General features: G+C 48.4%; 2 protein-coding genes across 6 annotated transcripts in view; one reads left to right on the forward strand and one right to left on the reverse strand.

Annotated features, from left to right (window-relative positions):
- LOC139277328 (solute carrier family 41 member 1) overlaps positions 1-10913 on the forward strand; it is a 71010-nt gene extending 60097 nt beyond the window's left edge. For all 5 annotated transcript variants that reach the window (XM_070895648.1, XM_070895652.1, XM_070895650.1 and 2 more), the window contains one exon: positions 8596-10913. In XM_070895648.1, the coding sequence (XP_070751749.1) occupies positions 8596-8766 (171 nt within the window). In that variant the 3' untranslated portion in view covers positions 8767-10913. The remainder of the gene's footprint in view (positions 1-8595) is intronic.
- Positions 10914-11757: 844 nt separating this feature from the next.
- LOC139277329 (carbohydrate sulfotransferase 11-like) overlaps positions 11758-24263 on the reverse strand; it is a 47032-nt gene continuing 34526 nt past the window's right edge. The window contains exon 4 of the mRNA XM_070895654.1: positions 11758-14949. Within this exon, the coding sequence (XP_070751755.1) occupies positions 14095-14949 (855 nt within the window). The 3' untranslated portion in view covers positions 11758-14094. The remainder of the gene's footprint in view (positions 14950-24263) is intronic.

Here is a 24263-nt window from a genome sequence, read left to right on the forward strand (position 1 = left end):
TAATTAAACCCTTTGTCCTCTTCTGAGGAATTCTAACTTTCTCCCAGTCCTCAGGTTTGCTGCTTTTTTGGGCCAATTTATATGCCTCTTCCTTGGATTTAACACTATCCCTAATTTCTCTTGTTGCCACGGTTGAGCCACCTTCCCTGTTTTATTTTTATGCCAGACAGGGATGTACAACTGTTGAAGTTCATCCATGCCATTGCCTATATGCCATTGCCTATCCACCATTGCCTATCCACCGGCAACCCTTTAGAGGCCCAACCTACTCAACCCTTCCCCATAAGTCAACCCCCTCATCTCCGGAATCAACCTAGTGAATCTTCTCTGAAATGCCTCCAAAGCAAGTATATCCTGAAAAGTCTGGCTCTAATTTTTCGACTGTGCCCCGAGTCCTAGAATCCCCAACCAGCAGAAATAGTTTCTCTCTCTCTCTACCCTATCTGATCCCTTTAATATCCTGAAAACTTCGATTAGATCACTCTTTATCTTTCTAAATTCTAGGGAACACAACCCTAGTTTGTGTAATCTCTCCTCGTAACTTAACCCTTGAAGTCCGGGTATTATTCTGGTAAACCTACGCTGCACTCCCTCCAAGGCCAATATATCCTTCCTAAGGTGTGGTGCCCTGAACTGCTCCCAGTGCTCCAGGTGTGGTCTAACCAGGGCTTTGTACAGCTGCAGCATAACTTCTACCCTCCAGATAATAAGGCCAGCATTCCATTAGTCTTTTTGAATATTTTCTGTACCTGTTCATGACATTTTAATCATCATCATCATCATCATAGGCAGTCCCTCAAAATCGAGGAAGACTTGCTTCCACTCTAAAAGCAAGTTCTCAGGTGACTGTACAGCCCAATGACGGAATTACAGTCTCTGTCACAGGTGGGGCAGACAGTGGTCAAAGGAAAGGGTGGGTGGGTGGGGAGTCTGGTTTGTCGCTCACTCCTTCCGCTGCCTGCACTTGGTTTCTGCATGCTCTTGACGACGAGACTCGAAGTACTCAGCGCCCTCCGGGATGCTCTTCCTCCACTTAGGGTAGTCTTGGGCCAGGGATTCCCAGGAACCGATGGGGATTTTGCATTTTATCAAGGAGGCTTTGAGGGTGTTCTTGAAACGTTTCCTCTGCCCACCTGGGGCTCGCTTGCAGTGTAGGAGTTCCAAGTAGAGTGCTTACTTTGGAAGTCTCGTGTCGGGCATGCGGATGATGTGGCCCATCCAACGGAGTTGGTCGAGTGTGGTCAATGCTTCAATGCTGGGGATATTAGCCTGATCTGTCATGTATGGGGTTACTAGCCACCAGGTGGCGCCACTGTCGGAGGTCATTGGGCTGTACGCATGTGTGCGCGGCCCAGGTATAAAAGGCAAGCCATCATGTAATGTAATCACTTTGGGCCCTAATAAAGCAGAGCCAGGTTTATACATGTGTTAGTTTACAATATTCAGTCTATCGAGTTATTATATACATAACATTTGGCGAAGAGATGCAAAAATGAGCACAATTGGAATTCTGGAGAGGTTCGTGGAGGGAGAGGACTGGGCAGATTTTGTAGCTCGCCTGGTCCAGTACTTCGTGGCCAACAAATGGAGGAACTCACTGACGCAGTTAGGCGCAGGGCGGTCTTCCTCACGTTTTGCGGTCCGAAAATCTATGGATTCGTAAAGAATCTTCTCTCGCCTGCAAGTCCAACGGACAAGGACTATGAGGAATTGTGTGCTCTGATACGTGACCATCTCAAACCAGAAGAAGGCATCATCATCTCACGATATCGATTCTACAAGCACTTTCGTTCTGAGAGCCAGGCTATGTCTGAATTCATTGCCAACCTACGACGTCTAGCTGGACCGTGTAAGTTCGAAAACGCATTGACAGACATGCTGCAGGACTTCTTTGTAATCGACATCAACCACGAGATGATCCTGCGTAAACTACTGGTGGCGGAGATGCTGGATTTGAGCAAGGCCATTGCGATTGCCCAGGCATGCATGACGATGGACAAAAACTTAAAGCAGATATCATCGAAAAGTCGGAACTCGGCAAGTACTGTAAACAAGATTGTGTCGTTGTTTGGCAGAGCTGCATATGGCAGGTCCTACTCGACTGTGTATGCAAAACTTGTGGCTGCCCAAAGTCTGCCAACGAGAATTAATCCGATTTCACCATGTTGGTGTTGTGAGGGGAATCATCGGCTTCATCAGTGTCGGTTTAAACAGTACACTTGTAAAGGCTGTTCTAGACTGGGGCATTTCCAGCGCATGTGTCCGCAACTGAGCAAGCGTGCTGCGACACACCACACGGAGGATGATGACCAGTATCGCGCGGATCTGGATATGCAATCTGAGATATCAGAGGAGAAAGTGTGTGGACTGTATTCGTTCCTAACAAAGAGCTAACCGATAATGATTAATGTGAAACTTAACGGTGTGCCGGTACCGATGGAATTGCAAGTCAATCAATAATGAGCAAGAGGACATTCGACAAGCTGTGAGGCCTAAGCTGAGTCCATTCAATGCCAAGTTGTGTACGTACACTAAAGAACTCATAACGGTGATTGGCAGTGCAGTAGTCAAGGTGTCATATGATGGTGCAGTTCATGATTTACCGTTATGGATTGTTCCAGGCAATGGTCCAACGCTGTTTGGCAGGAATTGGCTAGAAAAAAATCAAATGGAATGGGAACGATATCAAAGCGCTTTCGTCGGAGGATGATCCTCCATGTCCTCAAGTGCTGAGCAAGTTCCCCTCGCTGTTTGAACCAGACATCGGCAATTTCACGGGAGCCACCATGCAGATCCTCGTGGACTTGGATGCAAGACCCGTCCATCATAAAGCTCGGGTGGTTCCGTACATGATGAGGGAGAAGGTTGAAATCGAACTGGACAGACGCCAACATGAAGGGGTCATATCACCGGTCGAATTTAACGAATGGGCCAGCCCCATTGTTCCTGTGTTGAAGAGTGATGGCACTGTCAGGATTTGTGGAGACTACAAGGTTACGATCAACCGAGTTTCGAAACAGAATCAATACCCGTTACCGAAGGCTGATGACATGTTTGCAACGCTAGCCGGGGGGAAGTCGTTCACTAAACTGGATCTGACGTCGGCCCACATGACACAGGAGCTGGCCGAGACGTCGAAGAAACTTACGTGAATCAACACTCATAAAGGACTCTTTATCTACAACAGGTGACCTTTCGGAATTCGCTCGGCTGCGCCATATTTCAGAGGAACATGGAGAGTCTACTGAAGTCCGTCCCTAAGGTGACATCCTGGTCACAGGTCATGACACCGCCAAACATCTGAACAACCTGGAAGAGATTCTACATTGTCTGAACAAAGTGGGACTCAGACTGAACCGTTCGAAGTGCGTCTTCATGGCACCGGAAGTCGAATTCCTGGGGAGAAAAATTGCTGCTGACGGCATCAGGCCTACGGACTTGAAAACTGAGGCCATCAAAAATACACCCAGGCCTCAGAATGTGACGGAGCTGCGTTCGTTCCTTGGTCTACTAAACTACTTCGGTAATTTCCTACCTAGATTGAGCACTTCATTAGAGCCACTGCACATGCTGCTAAGAAAAGGCGACAACTGGGTTTGGGGTGAGTCTCAAGATAGAGCTGTTGAGAAAGCTACTAATCTGCTTTGCTCTAATAAACTGCTGGTGCATTATGATCCATGTAAGCGTCCAGTATTGGCCTGTGATGCTTCGTCATATGGAGTTGGTTGCGTGCTCCAACAAGTTAATGAGTCGGGTAAACTACAACCTGTTGCGTATGCTTCTAAAAGTTTGTCAAAGGCGGAAAGAGCCTACAGCATGGTAGAAAAAGAAGCATTAGCCTGTGTGTATGGGGTTAAAAAGATGCATCAGTACCTGTTTGGTCTTCGGTTTGAACTGGAATTGACTCTGATCTGGAATCATGTGTGCATCAGTGCAACACTTGCATGCAGCTTAGTAAAGCACCAGCGGAATCGCCGCTGAGTCTGTGGTCATGACCATCCAAACCATGGTCCAGGATCCACATCGACTTTGCAGGTCCCTTCCTGGGAAAGATGGTTTTAGTTGTGGTGGATGCTTATTCCAAGTGGATAGAGTGTATAATCATGTCAACCAGTACATCCACAGCTAGCATTGAGAGCCTTCGTGTCATGTTTGCCACTCATGGTCTGCCCGACATCATTGTAAGCGACAACGGATCTTGCTTCACTAGTCTGTAGTTTCAAGAGTTCATGAAACTCAATGGTATCAAACATGTGAGGTCAGCACCATTCAAATCTGCATCTAATGGTCAAGCAGAGCGTGCTGTCCAAACCATCAAGCAGAGTATGAAACGTGTAACTCAAGGTTCTCTGCAGACTCGCTTGTCATGCATATTGCTTAGTTACAGGACAAGACCCCACACGCTTACCGGGGTCCCCCCTGCTGAACTATTGATGAAGAGAGGTCTCAAGACCAAGCTCTCTCTTGTCCACCCTGACTTGAACGATACAGACATCAAAGTCATCAGTGGTATCATGATCGCGCTGCTGTGTCATGCGACATTTCTCTTAACGATCCTGTGTATGCACTAAATTATGGTCAAGGTCCCAAGTGGATCGCCGGTACTGTTACGGCCAAGGAGGGTAACAGAATGTTTATCGTCAAGCTCAAGAATGAGCAGACATGCAGGAAACATGTTGATCAGATAAAGCTGCGACACACGGATGAACTGGAACAGTCTGAGGAAGACACAATCAGTGACCAACCAACCTACCCTCAGTCATCAGAGGACTCCGCTGTCATCAATGGATCTGGACTTTCAATCCCTGACATGGTCATTGCCACTCCCATCAGATCAGCTACCCAGCCCCCAGTCATAACAGACTCAGAACGCTCGCCCAAGGCTGGAGTTGAACTGAGACGATCAACTCGGGAACGGAAAGCCCCAGACCATCTCAATTTGTAAAAAGACTGTTACTAATATCTTAAAGGGGGATATTGTCATGTATGTATGCTTGGGGTTACTAGCCACCAGATGGCGCCACTGTCGGAGGTCATTGGGCTGTGCCACGTGTGTGCGGCCCAGGTATAAAAGGCAAGCCATCATGTAATGTAATCACTTTGGGTCCTAATAAAGCAGAGCCAGGTTTGTACCTGTGTGGGCTGGCCCGTGCTGCACCTTCCCTGGAGCTGCACCACAGATCCAATCCACGTCCCGACCAGGGTCATGCAGAGCTGCGTCATCGCACCAACACTCTTCTCGATCTTCTTCGCTGCAATGCTCCACCTCACACTCGACAAGCTCCCTGTTGGAACTAAACTATAGAACCAGTGGGAACCTGTTCAACCTTAGTCGCCTCCAGGCTAAAACCAAAGGTCGTCCCATCCTCTGTCATCGAACTACAGTACGCAGATGACGCTTGCGTCTGCGTACATTCAGAGGTCGATCTCCAAGCCATCGTCAACATCTACACTGAGGCATACAAAAGCATGGGCCTTACACTAAATGTCTGTAAGACAAAGGTCCTCCACCAACCTGACCCCGCCTCACAGCACTGCCACCTGGTCATCAAAATCCACGGCGTGGCCTTGGGCAACGTGGACCATTTTCCATACCTCGAGAGACTACTATCAGCAAGGCCAGACATCGATGACTAGGTCCAACATTGCCTCCAGTGGGCCAGCACAGCCTTCGGTCACCTGAGGAAGAGAGTGTTTGAAGACCAGGACCTCAAATCACGCTTATGATCTACAGGGCAGAAGTGATTTTAATAAAAACATAAGAAATAGGAATAGGAGTAGGCCTTTATGGCCCCTCGAACCTGCTCCGCCATTCAATGAGATCATGGCTGATCTGATCTTGGCCTCAACTCCACTTTCCTCCCTGTTCACCATAACCCTCGACTCCCCTATAGTTCAAGAATCTGTCTATGTCGGCCTTGAATATATTCAATGACCCAGTCTCCACAGTTCTCCGGGATAGAGAATTCCAAAGATTCACGACCCTCTGAGAGAATAAATTCCTCCTCATCTCCATCTTAAATGGGCGACCCCTTATTCTGAAACTATGCCCCCTAGTTCTAGATTCCCCCACGAGCGGAAACATCCTCTCTGCATCTACCTTGTCAAGCCCCCTCAGAATCTTATCTGTTTCAGTAAGATCACCTCTCATTCTTCTCAACTCCAATGAGTACAAGCCCAACCTGCTGAACCTTTCTTCATAAGACAACCCCTTCATCCCAGGATAACCTCACATTTTCCCACATTATACTCCATCTGCCAAATTTTAGTCCACTCACTTAACCTGTCTATATCCCTTTGCAGACTTGCCTACCATCTGCCGTGTTTCCACTGTTTTTACCGGCGCAGTGGATGCGGTGGCCTCTGGAGCAAAATTCCGCTCTGTTTGGTCTTTTTTTTCCAGTGGACCGGATGTCAATCATAATGGGGGCAGAAGGGTGCTGGTGAGCGGAAGTTCGCAGTCCAGAGGAAGTTGGAGGCGGGCGGAGTGTCCGCTGCTGTCAGTCATGAGGTCATCACAGTGCCGCATCACCACGGCTCTCTTCTTCACTTAAAGGGCCTTCTTTGCAAGGGGGATGGAATGTAAAAGTAGGGAAGTCCTGCAACAACTGTACTGGATATTGGTGAGGCCATACCTGGAGTACTGCGTACAGTTTGGGTCTCCGTATTTAAGGAAGGATATACTTGCATTGGAGGCTGTTCAGAGAAGGTTCACTCGGTTGATTCTGGAGATGAGGAGGTTGACTTATGAAGATAGGTTGGGCCTATACTCATTGGAGTTTAGAAGAATGAGAGATGGTCTTATTGAAACATAGAAGTAATGAGGGGGCTTGACAAGGTAGATGCAGAGAGGATGTTTCCACTCGGGGGAATCTAGAACTAGGGCAACATAGTCTCAGAATAAGGAGCCGCCCATATAGAATGGAGATCAGGAGGAATTTCTTCTCTTAGAGGTTTATAAATCTGTGGAATTCTCTGCCCCAGAGAGCTGTGGAGGCTGGGTCATTGAATATATTTAAGGCGGAGATAGACAGATTTTTGAGCGATAAGAGAGTGAAGGGTTATGGGGAGTGGGCGGGGAAGTGGAACTGATCAGCCATGATATTAAATGGCGGAGCAGGCTCGAGGGGCCAAATGGCCGACTCCTGTTCCTATTTCTTAAGTTCTTATATACACTGCCTAAAATGCCGTCTATCTTTGTGTCATCGGCATTTTTGGATATGTGGCTTTTTGTACCATCATCTAAGTTGTTAATAAATAGTGAATAGTTGAGGCCCCAACACAGATCCCTGCAGGACTCCACTAGTCACATCCTGACAATGTGAGTACCTGCCCATTATCCCTACTCGCTGTCTCCTGCTGCTCAGACAATTTCCTAACCAGGTCAATAATTTCCCCTCAATTCCATGGGCTTCTATCTTAGTTAACAGGCTCTTATGTAGGACTTTATCAGATGTCTTCTGGAAGTCCATTTAAATACCTTCCATAGACATTGGCCCTGACCATCCTCTTTTTTCTAATATAATTGTAAAACCTCTGTGTTGATTTTGATATACCTTGCACGTTTCTGTAGCTCTTATTGTCTGTTGTGAGACGCTTTACTGTTCTTTGTATCTCTCCCACTGGCCAGGTTCTGTACCTTTGTTGTTTGTACGCTTATTCTTTTAGTTTTATGTTGTCCCTTACCTCGATTGATAGATTTTTGGATATCAAGGGATATGGGGACAGTGCAGGAAAGTGGAGTTGAGGTTGAAGATCAGCCGTGATCTGATTGAATGGCGGAGCAGGTTCGAGGGGCCGAATGGCCGACTCCTGCTCCTAACGCTTATGTTCTTTCTTCTTCGGTTGTCCATGGCTGTTGGTAACGCAGCGAGTGATTAGGATCTGGAATGCACTGTCTGAAAGGAGCAGTAGGGGTGGGGGGGTTTATGATGTGGGCTCAGGTGAGCAGTGGGGGGGTGGGGTGGTGGGCGCGGGTGAGCAGCAGTCGGAGGGTGGGGGGGGAGGTCGGTTGAGAAGTGGTGGTGTGGGCGGGCTCGTGCGAGCACTGAGGGAAGGGCTTGGGTGAGCAGTGGGGGGGTCGGGCGAGCAGTGGGGTGGGGGGAGTGGGGGCTCGGGCGAGCACTGGGGAGGGGGGGGGTTCGGGCGAGCATTGATGGTTCGGGTGAGCAGTGAGGGGGGCTCGGGTGAGCAGTGAAGTGGGGTCTCGGGCGAGCAGTGATGGTTCGGGTGAGCAGTGAGGGGGGCTAGGGTGAGCAGTGGAGTGGGGTCTCGGGCGAGCAGTGATGGTTCGGGTGAGCAGTGAGGGGGGCTCGGGTGAGCAGTGGGGGGGTCGGGTGAGTAGTGGGGGGGGTGGTGGGGGCTCGGGCGAGCAGGGGTGTCGGTCGAGGGGTGGGGGGAGCGGGCGGGCTCGAGCGATAGTGTGGGGGGGGGCTCGGGTGAGCAGGGGGGTCGGTCGAGGCGTAGGGGGGGCGGGCGGGCTCGAGCGATAGTGGGGGGGGGGGGGGACTCGGGTGAGCAGTGGGGTGGTGGGGATGGCGAGCAGTGGGCGGGTTGTGGGCCAGCACTGACCTTTGCCTCTTGTGCCGTGGACAGGTGGGTATCCTGCTGTATGCCGCTGACATCATTGTCCGCCTGACCTGGCGCCTGCACCTGGACCCCGACAACTTCTCCATCCCGTATCTGACTGCGCTGGGGGACCTGCTGGGCACCGGCTTCCTGGCGCTCTGCTTCCACACCGTACGGTGCATCGGGAACGGAGCCTGAGGCCGCACTGCCAACAGATGGAGGAGGCCCCGGACACCACAGGAGAATCAGACGTTTCCCCCCACCTCCCAGCTCCTAGGCTGTACCGCTGTGGCCAGATACAACAGTGCCCGGACCCCCACGAAACCCGTCTTCACACACCGCATCCGTGCCGATCTCTACGCTGTAGCGTTGCTGAGTGAACCAGCCCCGGGGCAGTCAACATTTATTCGATTCCCGCCCCCTCCGTCCCTCAAAATACCTATTTACAACACACAGGCCATTCGGCCCCACTAGTCCGCACTGGCATTTCTTCTCCACTCAACCTTCCTCCTCTCTCTTCATCTCCCCCCTCCCATCACCATATCCTTCTATTCCTTTCTCCCTCGTGTGCTTTAGAACATAAGAAATATGTTCTTATTTGGCCCCTCGAACCTGCTCTGCCATTCAATAAGATCATGGCTGATCTGATCATGGACTCAGCTCCACTTCCCTGCCCGCTTCCCATAACCCTTTACTCCCTTATCGCTCAAAAATCGGTCTATCTCCGCCGTTTATCCAGCTGCCCCTTAAATGCATCTCTGCTATTCACCTCAACCACTCCCTGTGGCAGCGAGTTCCACATTCTCACCACTCTGAGTAAAGAAGTTTCTTCTGAATTCCCTCTTGGATTTATTAGTGACCATCTTATATTGATCATCCCCTAGTTCTGGTCTCCCCCACAAGTGGTAACATCTTCTCTACATCATCCTAGTGAACCCTTTATAATTTTAAAGACCACTATCAGGTCACCCCTCAGCCTTCTCTTTTCGAGCCTGTTCATCCTTTCCTGATGTGTATAACTCCTCACTTCTGTCATCCTTGTGCACCTTCTCCACTGCCTCTATATCCTTTTTAAAATATATGGCGACCAGGGCAAAGTACTCCAAGTGTGGTCTAACCAAGGTTCGATACAAGTTTAACATAACCTCTCCGCTTTTCCCTCCATAAATAAACCCTAGTGCTGGGTTTGCTTTTAATGGCCTTGATAACCTACTTTTGAATTGTACGGCTGTACCCCTTGGCTCCTCTACCCCATTCAGACTCTTTAATTATTCAGGCAGCTTGTGATCTCCATATTCCTCCGACCAAAAGGCACCACCTCACACTTACCTGTATTTAAATTAATTTCCAATTACATGCTCATTGAGGTTGAAACCAAGCAACTGCAGTACTGGTTCTTCACCTAAGGGTGTCACTCTTGAACACATTGTGGAACTGTACCCCATGAGAGTCAGTGTGTGTGGGACTGTACCCTAGTGAGAGTCAGTGTGTGTGGGACTGTACCCCAGTGAGAGTGTGTGTGTGTGGAACTGTACCCCAGTGAGAGTCAGTGGGTGTGGAACTGTACCCCAGTGAGAGTCAGTGGGTGTGGAACTGTACCCCAGTGAGTGTGGCACTGTACCCCAGGGAGAGTCAGTGTGTGTGGAACTGTACCCCAGTGAGAGTCAGTGGGTGTGGAACTGTACCCCAGTGAGTGTGTGGGTGTGGAACTGTACCCCAGGGAGAGTGAGTGGGTGTGGAACTGTACCCCAGGGAGAGTGTGTGGGTGTAGAACTGTACCCTAGGGAGAGTGTGTGTGTGTGGAACTGTACCCCAGGGAGAGTGTGTGTGTGTGGAACTCTACCCCAGGGAGAGTGAGTGGGTGTGGAACTGTACCCCAGGGAGAGTGTGTGGGTGTAGAACTGTACCCTAGGGAGAGTGTGTGTGTGTGTGGAACTGTACCCCAGTGCGAGTCAGTGTGTGGGGAACTGTGCCCCAGTGAGAGTCAGTGTGTGTGGAACTGTACCCCAGTGAGAGTCCGTACCTGTATCGCTTCAGATCAGATGTTCAATGAAATATAGATTGAAATTATTTTATAAGAATGAAAAATTAATCTGAGCCTTGAGTTCGGACAGACAGTTGGGCATGCTGGGAGCTGAGTGTCGTGTGATACTCACCTGTGCACATTTGTAGAAACTCCTACACACATATCACGTTCGGAATGACAAATGGAGGGAGAGACTGCAATGGTGAAGAGAGAGAGTGCCGAGCTGGTATGCGGATTGGCGGGTGTGATGCACAGAGGAATACGATAGTTTACGAGTGTTTTCATTTCCACACCTAATAAAGTTGATCCTGTATTTTTACATTTCTGTTGAAGTGTATCCTCAGAATGGACCAAACCTCATGATTCATACCAGACGTTCCTCAAGAGGGCAAGGAGTATGGTTGGCAGGTGCCCCTTGGCAGGGACATGACTGAGGGACATTGCCAGGGTCACTCGCTGACCCAGGGTCACTCGCTGACCCAGGGTCACTCGCTGACCGATGGACTCTATCTGTGTCACTCACTCGGAAGGTGAGATTCTCCGCGAGCTCCAGGCGCCCGTGGAACCCATACATACCCCGCATTTCTTTGTCGCCACAGAAACCTATCAATAAATCTTCTAGGACCTGGGGGCTTGCTGGGTAAATCGGTATACGGGAGGACCTGCTGTGATTGGCTGTGTCAATATAGGTGGACCAGTGATTAAAGGCGCATGATTATTGGAGAAAATAACTGTCTGACTGAGACAGTGACCCTTTAAACATCAATCTGGCTCCTGAAATGTTATTGCTAAACTTGTTATAAAAACCCAAGTGTTTCATTGATGCCCGACCAGTGGAAGCTGCTGTCCTTTCCCGCTCTGACTCCCACGTGACTCCAGTCCCACACTCGGCAGTTGACTGAATGCCCCTCTGGCGTGGTCTAGCAAGCCCCCTGGTTGTAAAAATGATCACTGTTTAAGCCCCACCACCACCTCCTCACGCCATCATTTCGCCCCCCACATCCTGAGCACCTCAGTCCTGACAGCTTCTCCCCATGGTTGAATAGTCTCCCAGTGCAGGCTGACAAACGAAGCAATGGCCCCCTTGGTGAGCTGGGGCGGAGGACAGGCAGCGACCCACCCAGCAGCTTCTGCAAATGGAGAGACTAACAATGGAGGCGAAGTCACTTACAAAATACTTTTATTTATTTTTTAAATCCATCTGAAATTGGGCCTTTCGTTTGTTTTGGCTCCAGTTTTTTTGTGCACTTTGCTTGGATTTTATTTAAATCCACATTTTTCTTTTGTTCACATCTACAATTAGAGATACAGCCGCTTATGGAGGTTAACCAATTTAACTAACCCAGACCAGGGATTAACCTAATGAACTAACTGATACCAGGGATTAACCAACCGATACCAGAGATTATCTGATACTGAGGAGTAATCTAATTAACTAACCAATGCCAGGGATTAACCTAATTAACTAACCAATGCCAGGGATGAAACTAATTAACTAACCAACACGGGATTAAACATTACGGATGGTTGAATCGAACCATAGTAGATTATTAGGGATTAAGCAAGTTAACCATCCAATACCAAACATCATCCAATGAACCATCCAAATAACCAGCCATAACTAGGGATTAAGCATCCAGTACCCAGGAATAACCGTCTGCACCAGAGATGAACTAAATGAGTTATCCAGTATTAGGCAGCAAAAGAATGATGTGTGTGTTAATGAGGATTAAAGAAATCGGAGGGAAAATGTGGGAGGAGTATCGGGAGGTGGGTGGGGGCGGAATCGGTTATTCCTTGTACGGAATTAAATAAATAAATAAACCGGCCAGGAAACACATTCTGAGGACTTCAGACTGTGATGGGAACAACGTAAATCACCCTTCCAGCTCCCGCTTACAGCTTGGGACCTCAATTCTACGGGTTTGGCTCATTCCCGCTAAATTGACGAGCTCCGGATCAAGCACCACAAACCCTCGCAGGCGTCAGTCTCTCTGCGGCCAGACCCCGGGGCAGCAGCCGGCATCCATTAGCTGCACCGTGACGGCGATTCCCCCTCCCCCACACTGCTGCCCCCCCACCCAGCTCACTCGGCCGACACTTGTACATCACCAGAAGGAAGGTGACTTGGGCAAAGGTGGCAATGAAGAGAGCTCCCCAACAGGGAATGCTGGAGGATGTTTAGCCTGTGGTGTGATTGGATTCGCTAAAGGATTAAATTAAGAAACATAAAAATTAGGAGCAGTAGTCGGCCATCTGGCCCCTCGAGCCTGCTCCGCCATTCAATAAGATCATGGCTGATCTTCGACCTTAACTCCACTTTCCCGCCTGATCCCCATGATCCCTCGATTCCCCTAGTGTCCAAAAATCTATTGATCTCAGCCTTGAATATACTCAAAGACTGAACCTCCACAGCCCTCAGGGGCAGAGAATTCCAAAAATTCACCACCCTCTGAGTGAAGAAATTTCTCCTCATCTCAGTCCTAAATGGCTGACCCCTTATCCTGAGACTGTGACCCCTGGTTCTTGCCAGAGGAAACAACCTCAGCATCTACCGTCAATCCCCTTCAGAATTTTATATTTTTCAATGAGATCGCCTCTCATTCTTCTAAACTCCAGAGAGTATAGGCCCAATCTACACAATCTCTCCTCATAGGACAACCCTCTCATCCCCGGGATCAGTCTAGTGAACAGAAACTGGCCTTTCATATCTGGGACGTGCATTCAAATTCAGCCCAGGCTGAAGGGACGAGAGACCCTGCTGTCTGCTGTCTGTGAGGGCCCTCTGGAAAATGGGTTTAGCAATCTCAGCCCACTGCTCAGTGCGCATGGAACTTGGCTCTAATTGGCACACTCACTCAGTTAAACCCAAGGTGTGGGAAATAGGAAATGTCCCCTCATAGGCCAACCCTCTCATGTTGGGGGTGGAGATAACATAAGGGATATTGGCTTTGTAAATGGGGGCACTGAATACAAAAACAAGGAAGTTATGCTAAACTTTTTACAAATCATTGGTTAGGCCCCAGCACAGGCTCGAGAGGCCAAGCGGGACTCAGCTCCTGCCGGGGTGGGGTGGCGAGGGGGATACAAGACTGGGAGTCCCGGTTGATGAGTTTTTAAAGGGAGTCGAGGGTTGTGGGGAGCGGGCAGAGCAGGGGAGTTGAGGCCAAGATCAGATCAGCCACGACCTTCAACATCACTGGTTAAATTAGAAGAAAGGGGGGCGGGGGAGTGAGCTCTCTTTTAGACAGCCCCTAGGTGGGAGGGGGGGGGGGGGGCAAGAGGGAAAGCACTATTGAATTAGAGAGAGAAAAAATAGGGCTATGTCAAAATAAGTTACATTCGAGACACCGTCCCCACAGCCCCCCGCCCACCCCCGGCAATTTCACAGCTCGAGGTACACCATTAGACTCAAGCAGCCGCCACTCGCCCCTCAGCCAGACGAGCGAGAGTCCGATCGCGCGCACACACACACACACCACGTGTCGACGCTCAGGCCCTCAGCGAATGTTCAAGTAGGAGGGCACCGAGTAATTGAAGAGGGTGAAGTCCAGCTTGTACAGCTTGTAAAGCTTCTTCTGGTAGAAGGGGGAGATGCTCTGGAAGAAGCTGGCGGCCATGCTGTCGGTGGTGCGCCGAGTGAGGGACGAGGCGGGGAAGGTGATGGGTGGCTGCAGCTCGGCCAGGCCCAGCAGGTAGCGGGCGTCACTGACCAGCGTCTCGTAGCGGCCCACCAGGTCATAGCGAATGAGGCAGGGGTGGCAGAGCGAGTACACCGTCTCCCAGTGCTCGTTGAAGGGCTCCTCCCGCCGGGTCTTGGGGTCCACCAGGTACCAGACGAACTCCTCGAAGGTCACATCCCCGCCGCGCTCCAGCGCCTCGGCGCTGGGGTCCCGCCGGTGCTCGCGGATGATCTTGGTGCCGTAGCGCCGGTGGAAGGCGGTGTTGTAGTTGCGGGTGAACTTGTTACGGTAGGCGGACACCAGCCTCTCGAAGGGCTCGCGCACGAAGACAAACTTCAGGTAGTTGCGCAGGCGGTGGTTGATCTCGGCCGGGCTGTAGGCGTCCAGCGTGCGCAGGTTGGACGCCACATGGGCCTCGCTGGCCGGGATGGTCAGCGGGTCGGCGTACTTGCCGGCGCCCGTCAGCACCATCATCACCCGCTTCCAGTTGGTGCACGCCACCTTGGGCACGTAGCAGTACAGCAGCCCGTGCTGGTCGTCCACGATCAAGTGCCGCAGGTCGTCGGGGTTAAGGATGCGACGCTTGCGGCTCTGCTTACTGTGGGCAGCACACGCCCGGCTCAGCATGGCACGGCGCCGCTGGTGGGTCTGCTGGGCATCCGATCGGGCAAACTGCAACACAACACATACAGACAGCTGTCGTTACACTTCCCGTTTACCTCCACACCCGTCAAACACTCCCAGGGCAGGTACAGCATGGGTTAGATACAGAGTAAAGCTCCCTCTACACTGTCCCATCAAACACTCCCAGGGCAGGTGCAGCACGGGTTAGATACAGAGTAAAGCTTCTGCAACACTGTCCCATCAAACACCCCCAGGGCAGGTACAGCACAGGTTAGATACAGAGTAAAGCTCCCTCTACACTGTCCCATCAAACACTCCCAGGGCAGGTGCAGCACGGGTTAGATACAGAGTAAAGCTTCTGCAACACTGTCCCATCAAACACTCCCAGGGCAGGTACAGCACGGGTTAGATACAGAGTAAAGCTCCCTCTACACTGTCCCATCAAACACCCCCAGGGCAGGTACAGAGTAAATCTCCTCGGACACAATACAGAGATGAACAGAGAAACAGACATACATAAAGAATTGTGCTTGGAAGAAGCAGGTGACATTGATTCGATGGGCTGACTTTTAACCCCTAAAAACATGTGTATTGGGGTCGGGAGGGATGTTCAAACTTTAAACGCCTCACATCCGACCAGAACCCACCCACTGCCAGGTGTAACGGAGGCGGGTCATGGGCCGGTCAGCCAACCCACTTCCAGGAGGCGGGTTTAGCAATTTAACTATTTTAATGAGACTGGCAGCTTCACATCGTCCTGCTTTGCAGGTTTAACCCTGGCCGGATGGGATTCCCAGGCCTCGGGAAACACTTCACCTGAAAAGGAGGTAATCTGCCAAAATTCCTGAATTCTGGAGGTCTCAGCGCACTGGAAAACTGCAAATATAATGCTCCTATTTAAGAAAGAAAGGAGGGAGACAGAAAGCAGGAAACCATAGACCGGTCTCAGTGGGCAGCACTCTCTCCTCTGAGTCACAACTCCAGGGACTTGTGCACAAAAAAATCTAGGCTGATGCTACATTACAACTGTGACTACACTCCAAAAGTACGTTATTGGCTGTAAAGCGCTTTGAGATGTCTGGTAGTTGTGAAAGGCGTGATATAAATATGTCTTTACTTTTTGGCCTGGGGGCTTCCTCTGCTCTTTTGCCTCTCCCAAGAGATTACAGGGCTGCTGAAGGTGAGAGGGGGTAAGGGGGGGGGGGGGGGGGGGGTGGCGTGTAGGCGGAGGGAGGCAGCGGGGTGAAGTGTTTAGTTACAATGCTCTGGCCACCATGAGGTGTAGGTAGACATGATGGGCCAACTGTTTTTTTCCTCTCTGCCAATTCCGCATACGCCCATTGGGTGTAGGATTGGCCGAGCGATAGTGCAGCCGGGGCACAGCCTTGGGATGGGTCTTCGCACATCCAACACAAACAGAGCAACAAATCTCGGCTGCTTCAAGCCTCAGCCTGTGCCAGAACAGTGAGAATTATCAGATGGAGCGCTCGCTGGGTGCGAAGTGGCTCAGTGATGATCAGAGCTGTACGGTAAACAGGGAGAGAATAAGCCGTCATTGCGTATCAGCAAGGGAACCTTGAGATAAGAGAATTGCTGCAACACTGGTAAATAAATAGCATGTCAAGGCAGCCTCGTCTTCGGAATGGGTTCAGCGGTGAGTTCAACCAGTCTGCTTCTTAAAAACCCGACCACCCGTCAACCATGGCTCAATGGGCAACTCTCTCTCTCTCGCCTCTGAGTCAGAATGTTGTGGGTTCAAGTCCCACTCCAGGGACTTGAGCACAAAATCTGGGCTGACACTCCCAGTGCAGTACTGAGGAAGTGCAGCACTGTCGGAGGGGCAGTACTGTCGGAGGGGCAGTACTGATGAAGAGCTGCACTGTCGGAGGGGCAGTACTGAGGGAGCGCTGCACTGTCGGAGGAGCAGTACTGAGGGAGTGCTGCACTGTCGGAGAGGAAGTACTGAGGGAGTGCTGCACTGTCGGTGGGGCAGTACTGAGGGAGCGTCGCACTGTCGGAGGGGCAGTACTGAGGGAGCGCTGCACTGTCGGAGGGGAAGTACTGAGGGAGTGCTGCACTGTCGGAGAGGAAGTACTGAGGTAGTGCTGCACTGTCGGTGGGGCAGTACTGAGGTAGTGCTGCACTGTCGGTGGGGCAGTACTGAGGGAGCGTCGCACTGTCGGAGGGGCAGCGCTGAGGGTATGCTGCACTGTCGGCGGTGCCGGCTTTTGGAGGAGACGTTAAACCGAGGCCCTGTCTGCCCTCTCAGGTTAAAGATCCCACGGCACTATTTCGAAGAAGAGCAGGGGAGTTCTCCCTGGTCTTGGGGCCAATATTTATCCCTCAACCAGCAGCTTTAAAACAAATCATCTGGTCATTATCGCATCACTGTTTGTGGGAGCTTGCTGTGCACAAATTGGTTGCCACGTTTCCTACGTTACAACAATGACTACACTTCAAAAGTACTTCATTGGCTGTAAAGCGCTTTGGGACGTCCAGAGGTCGTGAAAGGTGCAAAATAAATGCAAGACTTGCTTATTGCACAATTGGAACTTGTAATATTTCTATTTAAGAAACGGGAAAAATAAAACTTCAAGGCTTTGTCATCAAATAACGAATAATATTGAGGCTGGGCCTGATTCAAGTTGATGCCTACAAAATAAACAAATAATTAATTCCATAACATTTGATTCCTGAAGGTTTGTGGTGTCCTTGTTGGAACCCCGAGTATCTCCCGCTAAAACTTCACCCCCCTTCCCGTCCCGATCCCCCCAACCCCCTCATCCTCCCTATCTTCCACCCCCCCTTCCCTCCCCAACAACTCCTCCCTTTTCCCCTGTTAACACCCTCCATCCCCCAAGGCCTTCCTCCCACAAACTCCCCTCCCCCTTCCAAAACCCCCCTACCCCAAACAAGGTAGTGGGATCTTTTACACCTCCCCGAATGGGCAGACAGGGTCTCAAATTAATGTCTCATCTGAAAGACAGGTGGGGTGCCCAGATTATATTAATAAGGCCCAATTTTGTGCTGGTCTCTGGCCTCCCAATCAGGCTACGCCTTTCTGTTAAATCCCCCCCCCCCCCCCCCCCAAGTCTTATTCAGGAAGAACAGTAACGTATTGGAGGGAGTGCAAAGGAGGGCGGATAGATTAACTCCACAGAAGAGAAACTATAGTGCCTCCTACCACTGTCCTGAGTGAGATTAACTATCTCAACACTGTCTAGGGGTTGAATACCACAGCTCTTGGTTGTGTTTGGCTCAGTTCCACAATGTGGGGGGTAGGGACTTTTATCCACTGAGATTATACCAGAGTATAAAGTGCCGAGGCTCAGCAATTAGCCCTTAATCGCAGTATCTCACTTAATGGATATTACGTATTACATGCAATTCCCACCATGTTCTCCTAACACCTCCCAATCCCCAAGATAATACCTGGTCAATGCATGCAAGCTAAGCTACCGGCAGGGATTTATTTATAGGTTAACTAGTACACAGAAGCCAAAGACACAGCAAAGTATTAAACAGCACAAAAAAAAAACAACAGAACTGGAAACAGTCCTCAAGGGGTTAATAGACCCTTTGCAGAACAATGAGTGATGCAGATCATCGGGGCGAGGGGGGATACGAATTCCAGCTGACCCGAAACGTTCAGAATTCCATTGCCAGAACTAGTAGCGCAAGCTCTGATCTGTCCCACAGATCCTCTTGCACATGGCAACTATTTATTTGTCAGTAAAAACCAAACAAATGTGCCGTACACTTTTAAGAGGTGAATCATTAACATTTACATCCATAGTCCCAAATGATGGGCCTTTCGGCGCAGTATTGAGAACAAATTGAATCACCTCCAACTCTGCCTGTCACTCTGCATATATTAACATTTCAATAAATTATCCAAGCCAACAATGCAAGGTTTGCCACAATTGGTTGCAGAACTATCGCATTTCCTGCCCAGCACACAGCTTGTGAGGTCCCCTTCCACTTTGACTCGTAGCAAGAGTACACAGCAATGTCTTCATTTCTCACAATGCCTTTCTTTTGAATGGGGTTCTAGACTAACCACTTCTTCCACACATTGTGACTGACAGTAAAGATCACATAACACTACTCTGAGAAGAACAAGGGTGTTGCCCCTGGCGTCCTGGGCTGGCCAACATTCCACCCACAACCAATGCTGCCAATAGCACATTAGTTATAGTCATTTATAAGAACATAAGAACATAAGAATTAGGAACAGGAGTAGGCCATCTAGCCCCTCGAGCCTGCTCCACCATTCAAAAAGATCATGGCTGATCTGGCCGTGGACTCAGTTCCACTTACCCGCCCGCTCCCTATAACCCTTAATTCACTTATTGGTTAAAAATCTATCTATCTGTGATTTGAATACATTCAATGAGCTAGCCTCAACTGCTTCCTTGGGCAGAGAATTCCACAGATTCACAACCCTCTGGGAGAAGAAATTCCTTCTCAACTCGGTTTTAAATTGGCTCCCCCGTATTTTGAGGCTGTGCCCCTAGTTCTAGTCTCCCCGACCAGTGGAAACAACCTCTCTGCCTCTATCTTACCTATCCCTTTCATTATTTTAAATGTTTCTATAAGATCACCCCTCATCCTTCTGAACTCCAACGAGTAAAGACCCAGTCTACTCAATCTATTATCATAAGGTAGCCCCCTCATCTCCGGAATCAGCCTAGTGAATCGTCTCTGTACCCCCTCCAAGGCTAGTATATTCTTCCTTAAGTAAGGTGACCAAAACTGCACGCAGTACTCCAGGTGCGGCCTCACCAATACCCTGTACAGTTGCAGCAGGACCTCCCTGCTTTTGTATTCCATCCCTCTCGGAATGAAGGCCAACATTCCATTCGCCTTCCTGATTACCTGCTGCACCTGCAAACTAACTTTTTGGGATTCATGCACAAGGACCTCCAGGTCCCTCTGCACTGCAGCATGTTGTAATTTCTCCCCATTCAAATAATATTTCCTTTTACTGTTTTTTTTTCCAAGGTGGATGACCTCACATTTTCCGACATTGTATTCCATCTGCCAAACCTTAGCCCATTCGCTTAATCTATCTAAATCTCTTTGTAGCCTCTCTGTGTCCTCTACACAACCCGCTTTCCCACTAATCTTTGTGTCATCTGCAAATTTTGTTACACTACACTCTGCCCCCTCTTCCAGGTCATCTATATATATTGTAAACAGTTGTGGTCCCAGCACCGATCCCTGTGGCACACCACTAACCACCGGTTTCCAACCTGAAAAGGACCCATTTATCCCGACTCTCTGCTTTCTGTTCGCCAGCTAATTCTCGATTCATGCTAATACATTTCCTCTGACTCCGCGTACCTTTATCTTCTGCAGTAACCTTTTGTGTGGCACCTTATCGAATGCCTTTTGGAAATCTAAATACACCACATCCATTGGAACACCTCTATCCACCATGCTCGTTATACCTCAAAGAATTCTAGTAAATTAGTTAAACATGATTTCCCCTTCATGAATCCATGTTGCGTCTGCTTGATTGCACTATTCCTATCTAGATGTCCCGCTATTTCTTCCTTAATGATAGCTTCAAGCATTTTACCCACTACAGATGTTAAACTAACCGGCCTATAGTTACCTGCCTTTTGTATGCCTCCTTTTTTAAACAGAGGCATTACATTAGCTGCTTTCCAATCCACTGGTACCTCCCCAGAGTCCAGAGAATTTTGGTAGATTATAACAAATGCATCTGCTATAACTTCTGCCATTTCTTTTAATACCCTGGGATGCATTTCATCAGGACCAGGGGACTTGTCTACCTGGAGTCCCATTAGCCTGTCCAGCACTACCTCCCTAGTGATAGTGATTGTCTCAAGGTCCTCCCTTCCCACATTCCCGTGACCAGAAAATTTTGGCATGGCTTTTATGTCTTCCACTGTGAAGACCGAAGCAAAATAATTGTTTAAGGTCTCAGCCATTTCCACATTTCCCATTATTAAATCCCCCTTCTCATCTTCTAAGGGACCAACATTTACTTTAGTCACTCTCTTCCGTTTTATATAACGGTAAAAGCTTTTACTATCTGTTTTTATGTTTTGCGCAAGTTTACTTTCATAATCTATCTTTCCTTTCTTTATTGCTTTCTTAGTCATTCTTTGCTGTCGTTTAAAATTTTCCCAATCTTCTATTTTCCCACTAACCTTGGCCACCTTATACGCATTGGTTTTTAATTTGATACTCTACTTTATTTCCTTGGTTATCCACGGCTGGTTATCCCTTCTCTTACCGCCCTTCTTTTTCACTGGAATATATTTTTGTTGAGCATTATGAAAGAGCTCCTTAAAAGTCCTCCACTGTTCCTCAATTGTTCCACCGTTTAGTCTGTGTTCCCAGTCTACTTTAGCTAACTCTGCCCTCATCCCACTGTAGTCCCCTTTGTTTAAGCATAATACGCTCGTTTGAGACACTACTTCCTCACCCTCAATCTGTATTACAAATTCAACCATACTGTGATCACTCATTCCGAGAGGATCTTTTACTAGGAGATGGTTTATTATTCCTGTCTCATTACACAGGACCAGATCTAAGATAGCTTGCTCCCTTGTAGGTTCTGTAACATACTGTTCTAAGAAACAATCGCGTATGCATTCTATGAATTCCTCTTCCAGGCTACCCCGTGCGATTTGATTTGACCAATCGATATGTAGGTTAAAATCCCCCATGATTACTGCCGTTCCTTTTTCACATGCCGCCATTATTCCCTTGATTATTGTCTGCCCCACCATGAAGTTATTATTTGGGGGCCTATAAACTACGCCCACCAGTGACTTTTTCCCCTTACTATCTCTAATCTCCACCCACCTTATTGCTGCTTGTGGAATCTTTCTCTGCCGTAAATGGCTGCATATTCCCCAACAGAACCTGCACCTCAAGAGTATCTCAACCATTGCGAAGCACTTTGAAACATTTCAGAGAGGCTCGCTATGAACTGTTTTGTTTTCTCGCATGGCAAACTCCCGATGGCACTCGGGAAAGATCAAAGACTAGCTAGCATATCAACAACAAAAAGGTTTATCCTTGCACCCTTTTTTGAACAATTTGCAATTCTCCAGTTCTCTGCCAGCACCCCCGTATCTGAGGAGGATTGGAAGATTATGGCCAGTACCTCTGCAATTTCCACCTTTACTTCCCTCAACATCCTAGGAGGCATCCCATCCGGTCCTGGTGACTTATCTATTTTAAGTACAGCCAGCCTTTCTAGTACCTCTTTATCACTTTTTATCCCATCCAATATCTCCACCACCTCCTCTTTCACTATGTTTATGGCAGCACCTTCCTTGGTGAAGACAGATGCAAATTATTCATTTAGTACCTCAGCCATGCCCTCAGTCTCTCTGCAAGCCCTCCATGTTGGTCCCCGCCCTCCTCTTGCTACCCGTTTACTATTTATATGCCTATGGAAGAATTTTGGATTCCCTTTTACATTAGCTGCCATTCTATTCTCATACTCTCTCTCTCTTTGCCCCTCTTATTTTCTTTTTCCCCTCTGAACTTTCTATATTTAGCCTGATTCTCCGATGTATTCTCGATCTGTCATACACCCCCTTTTCTGCTTTACCTTACTCTCTATCTCTTTTGTCATTCAGGGAGCTCTGACTTTAGTTGTCCTACGTTTCCCCCTGGTGGGAATGTACCTCGACTGTAGCCGAACCATCTCGTCTTTAAAGGCAGCCCATTGTTCGATTACAATTCTGCCTGTCAATCTTGGATTCCACTTTACCCGGGCCAGATCTCATTCTAATCCCACTGAAATTTGCCTTACTCCAATTAAGTAATTTTACTCTAGATTGCTCCCTGTTCTTTTCCATGGCTCATCTAAACCGTATGATACTGTGATCATTGTTGCCTAAATATTCCCTACTGACACTTGCTCTATTTGACCCACCAAAGTTGCCAGAAAAAGTAGCAAGCCTGAGGATTGGGAGCAGTTTAGATTTCAGCAAAAAAGGACCAAGAGATTGATTAAGAGGGGAAAAATAGAGTTTGAGAGTAAACTTGCAAGGAACATAAAAACCGACTGCAAAAGTTTCTACAAGTACATAAAAAAAAAGATTAGTGAAGACAATTGTAGGTTCTTTACAGACAGAAACGGGAGAATTTGAAATGGGGAACAAGGAAATGGCAGAACAATTAAATAAATACTTTGGTTCTGTCTTCACAGAAGAGAACACAAATAACGTCCCAGAAATTCTAAGAGTCTGGTGAGCAAGAGGACTTAAAGGAAATGATTATTAGTAAGAAAATAGTGCTGGAGAAACTAATGGGACTGAAGGCCAATAAATCCCCAGGGCCTGATGATCTGCATCCCAAAGTACTAAAAGAGGTAGCCATGGAAATAGCAGATACATTGGTTGTCATCTTCCAAAATTCTATAGATTATGGAACAGTTCCTGCAGATTGGAGGGTAGCAAATGTAACCCCACTATTTAAAAAAGGAGGGAGAGAGAAAACAGGGAACTACAGACCGGTTAGCTTAACATCAGTAGTAGGGAAAATGCTAGAATCTATTATAAAGGATGTGATAACGGGACACTTAGATAATATCAATGGGATTAAACAAAGTCAACATGGATTTATGAAAGGAAAATCATGTTTGACAAACCTACTGGAGTTTTTTAAGGATGTAACTAATAGAATAGATAAGGGAGAACCAGTGGATGTAGTGTATTTGGATTTTCAGAAGGCTTTTGATAAAGTCCCACATAAGAGGTTAGTTGCAAAATTAAAGCACATAGGATTGGGGGTAATGTACTGGCATGGATAGGAAACAGAGAGTAAGAATAAACGGGTCTTTTTCAGGGTGGCGGGCAGTGATTAGTGAGGTACCACAGGGATCAGTACCTGGGTGCCGGCTATTCACAATATATATATAAATGATTTGGATGAGGGAACCAAATGTAATATTTCCAAGTTTGCTGACAACATTGTGAGTTGTGAGGAGGATGCAAAGGCGATTTAGATAGGTCGAGTGAGTGGGCAAACACATGGCAGATGCAGTATAACGTGGATAAATGTGAAGTTATCCACTTTGGTAGGAAAAACATAAGGACAAAGTATTATTTAAATGGTGATGGCTTGGGAAGTGTCGATGTACAGAGAGACTTGGGTGTCCTTGTACACCAGTCATTGAAAGCAAACGTGCAGATGCAGCAAGCAGTTAGGAAGGCAAATGGTATGTTGGCCTTCATTGCAAGAGGATTTGAGTATAGGAGCAAGGATGTCTTACTGCAGTTATACAGGGCCTTGGTGAGACTGCACCTTGAGTATTGTGTGCAGTTTTGGTCTCCTTACCTAAAAAAGGATATACTTGCCATAGAGGG

Source organism: Pristiophorus japonicus, chromosome 12 (assembly GCF_044704955.1).
Source record: "Pristiophorus japonicus isolate sPriJap1 chromosome 12, sPriJap1.hap1, whole genome shotgun sequence".
Lineage (NCBI taxonomy): Eukaryota > Metazoa > Chordata > Chondrichthyes > Pristiophoridae > Pristiophorus > Pristiophorus japonicus.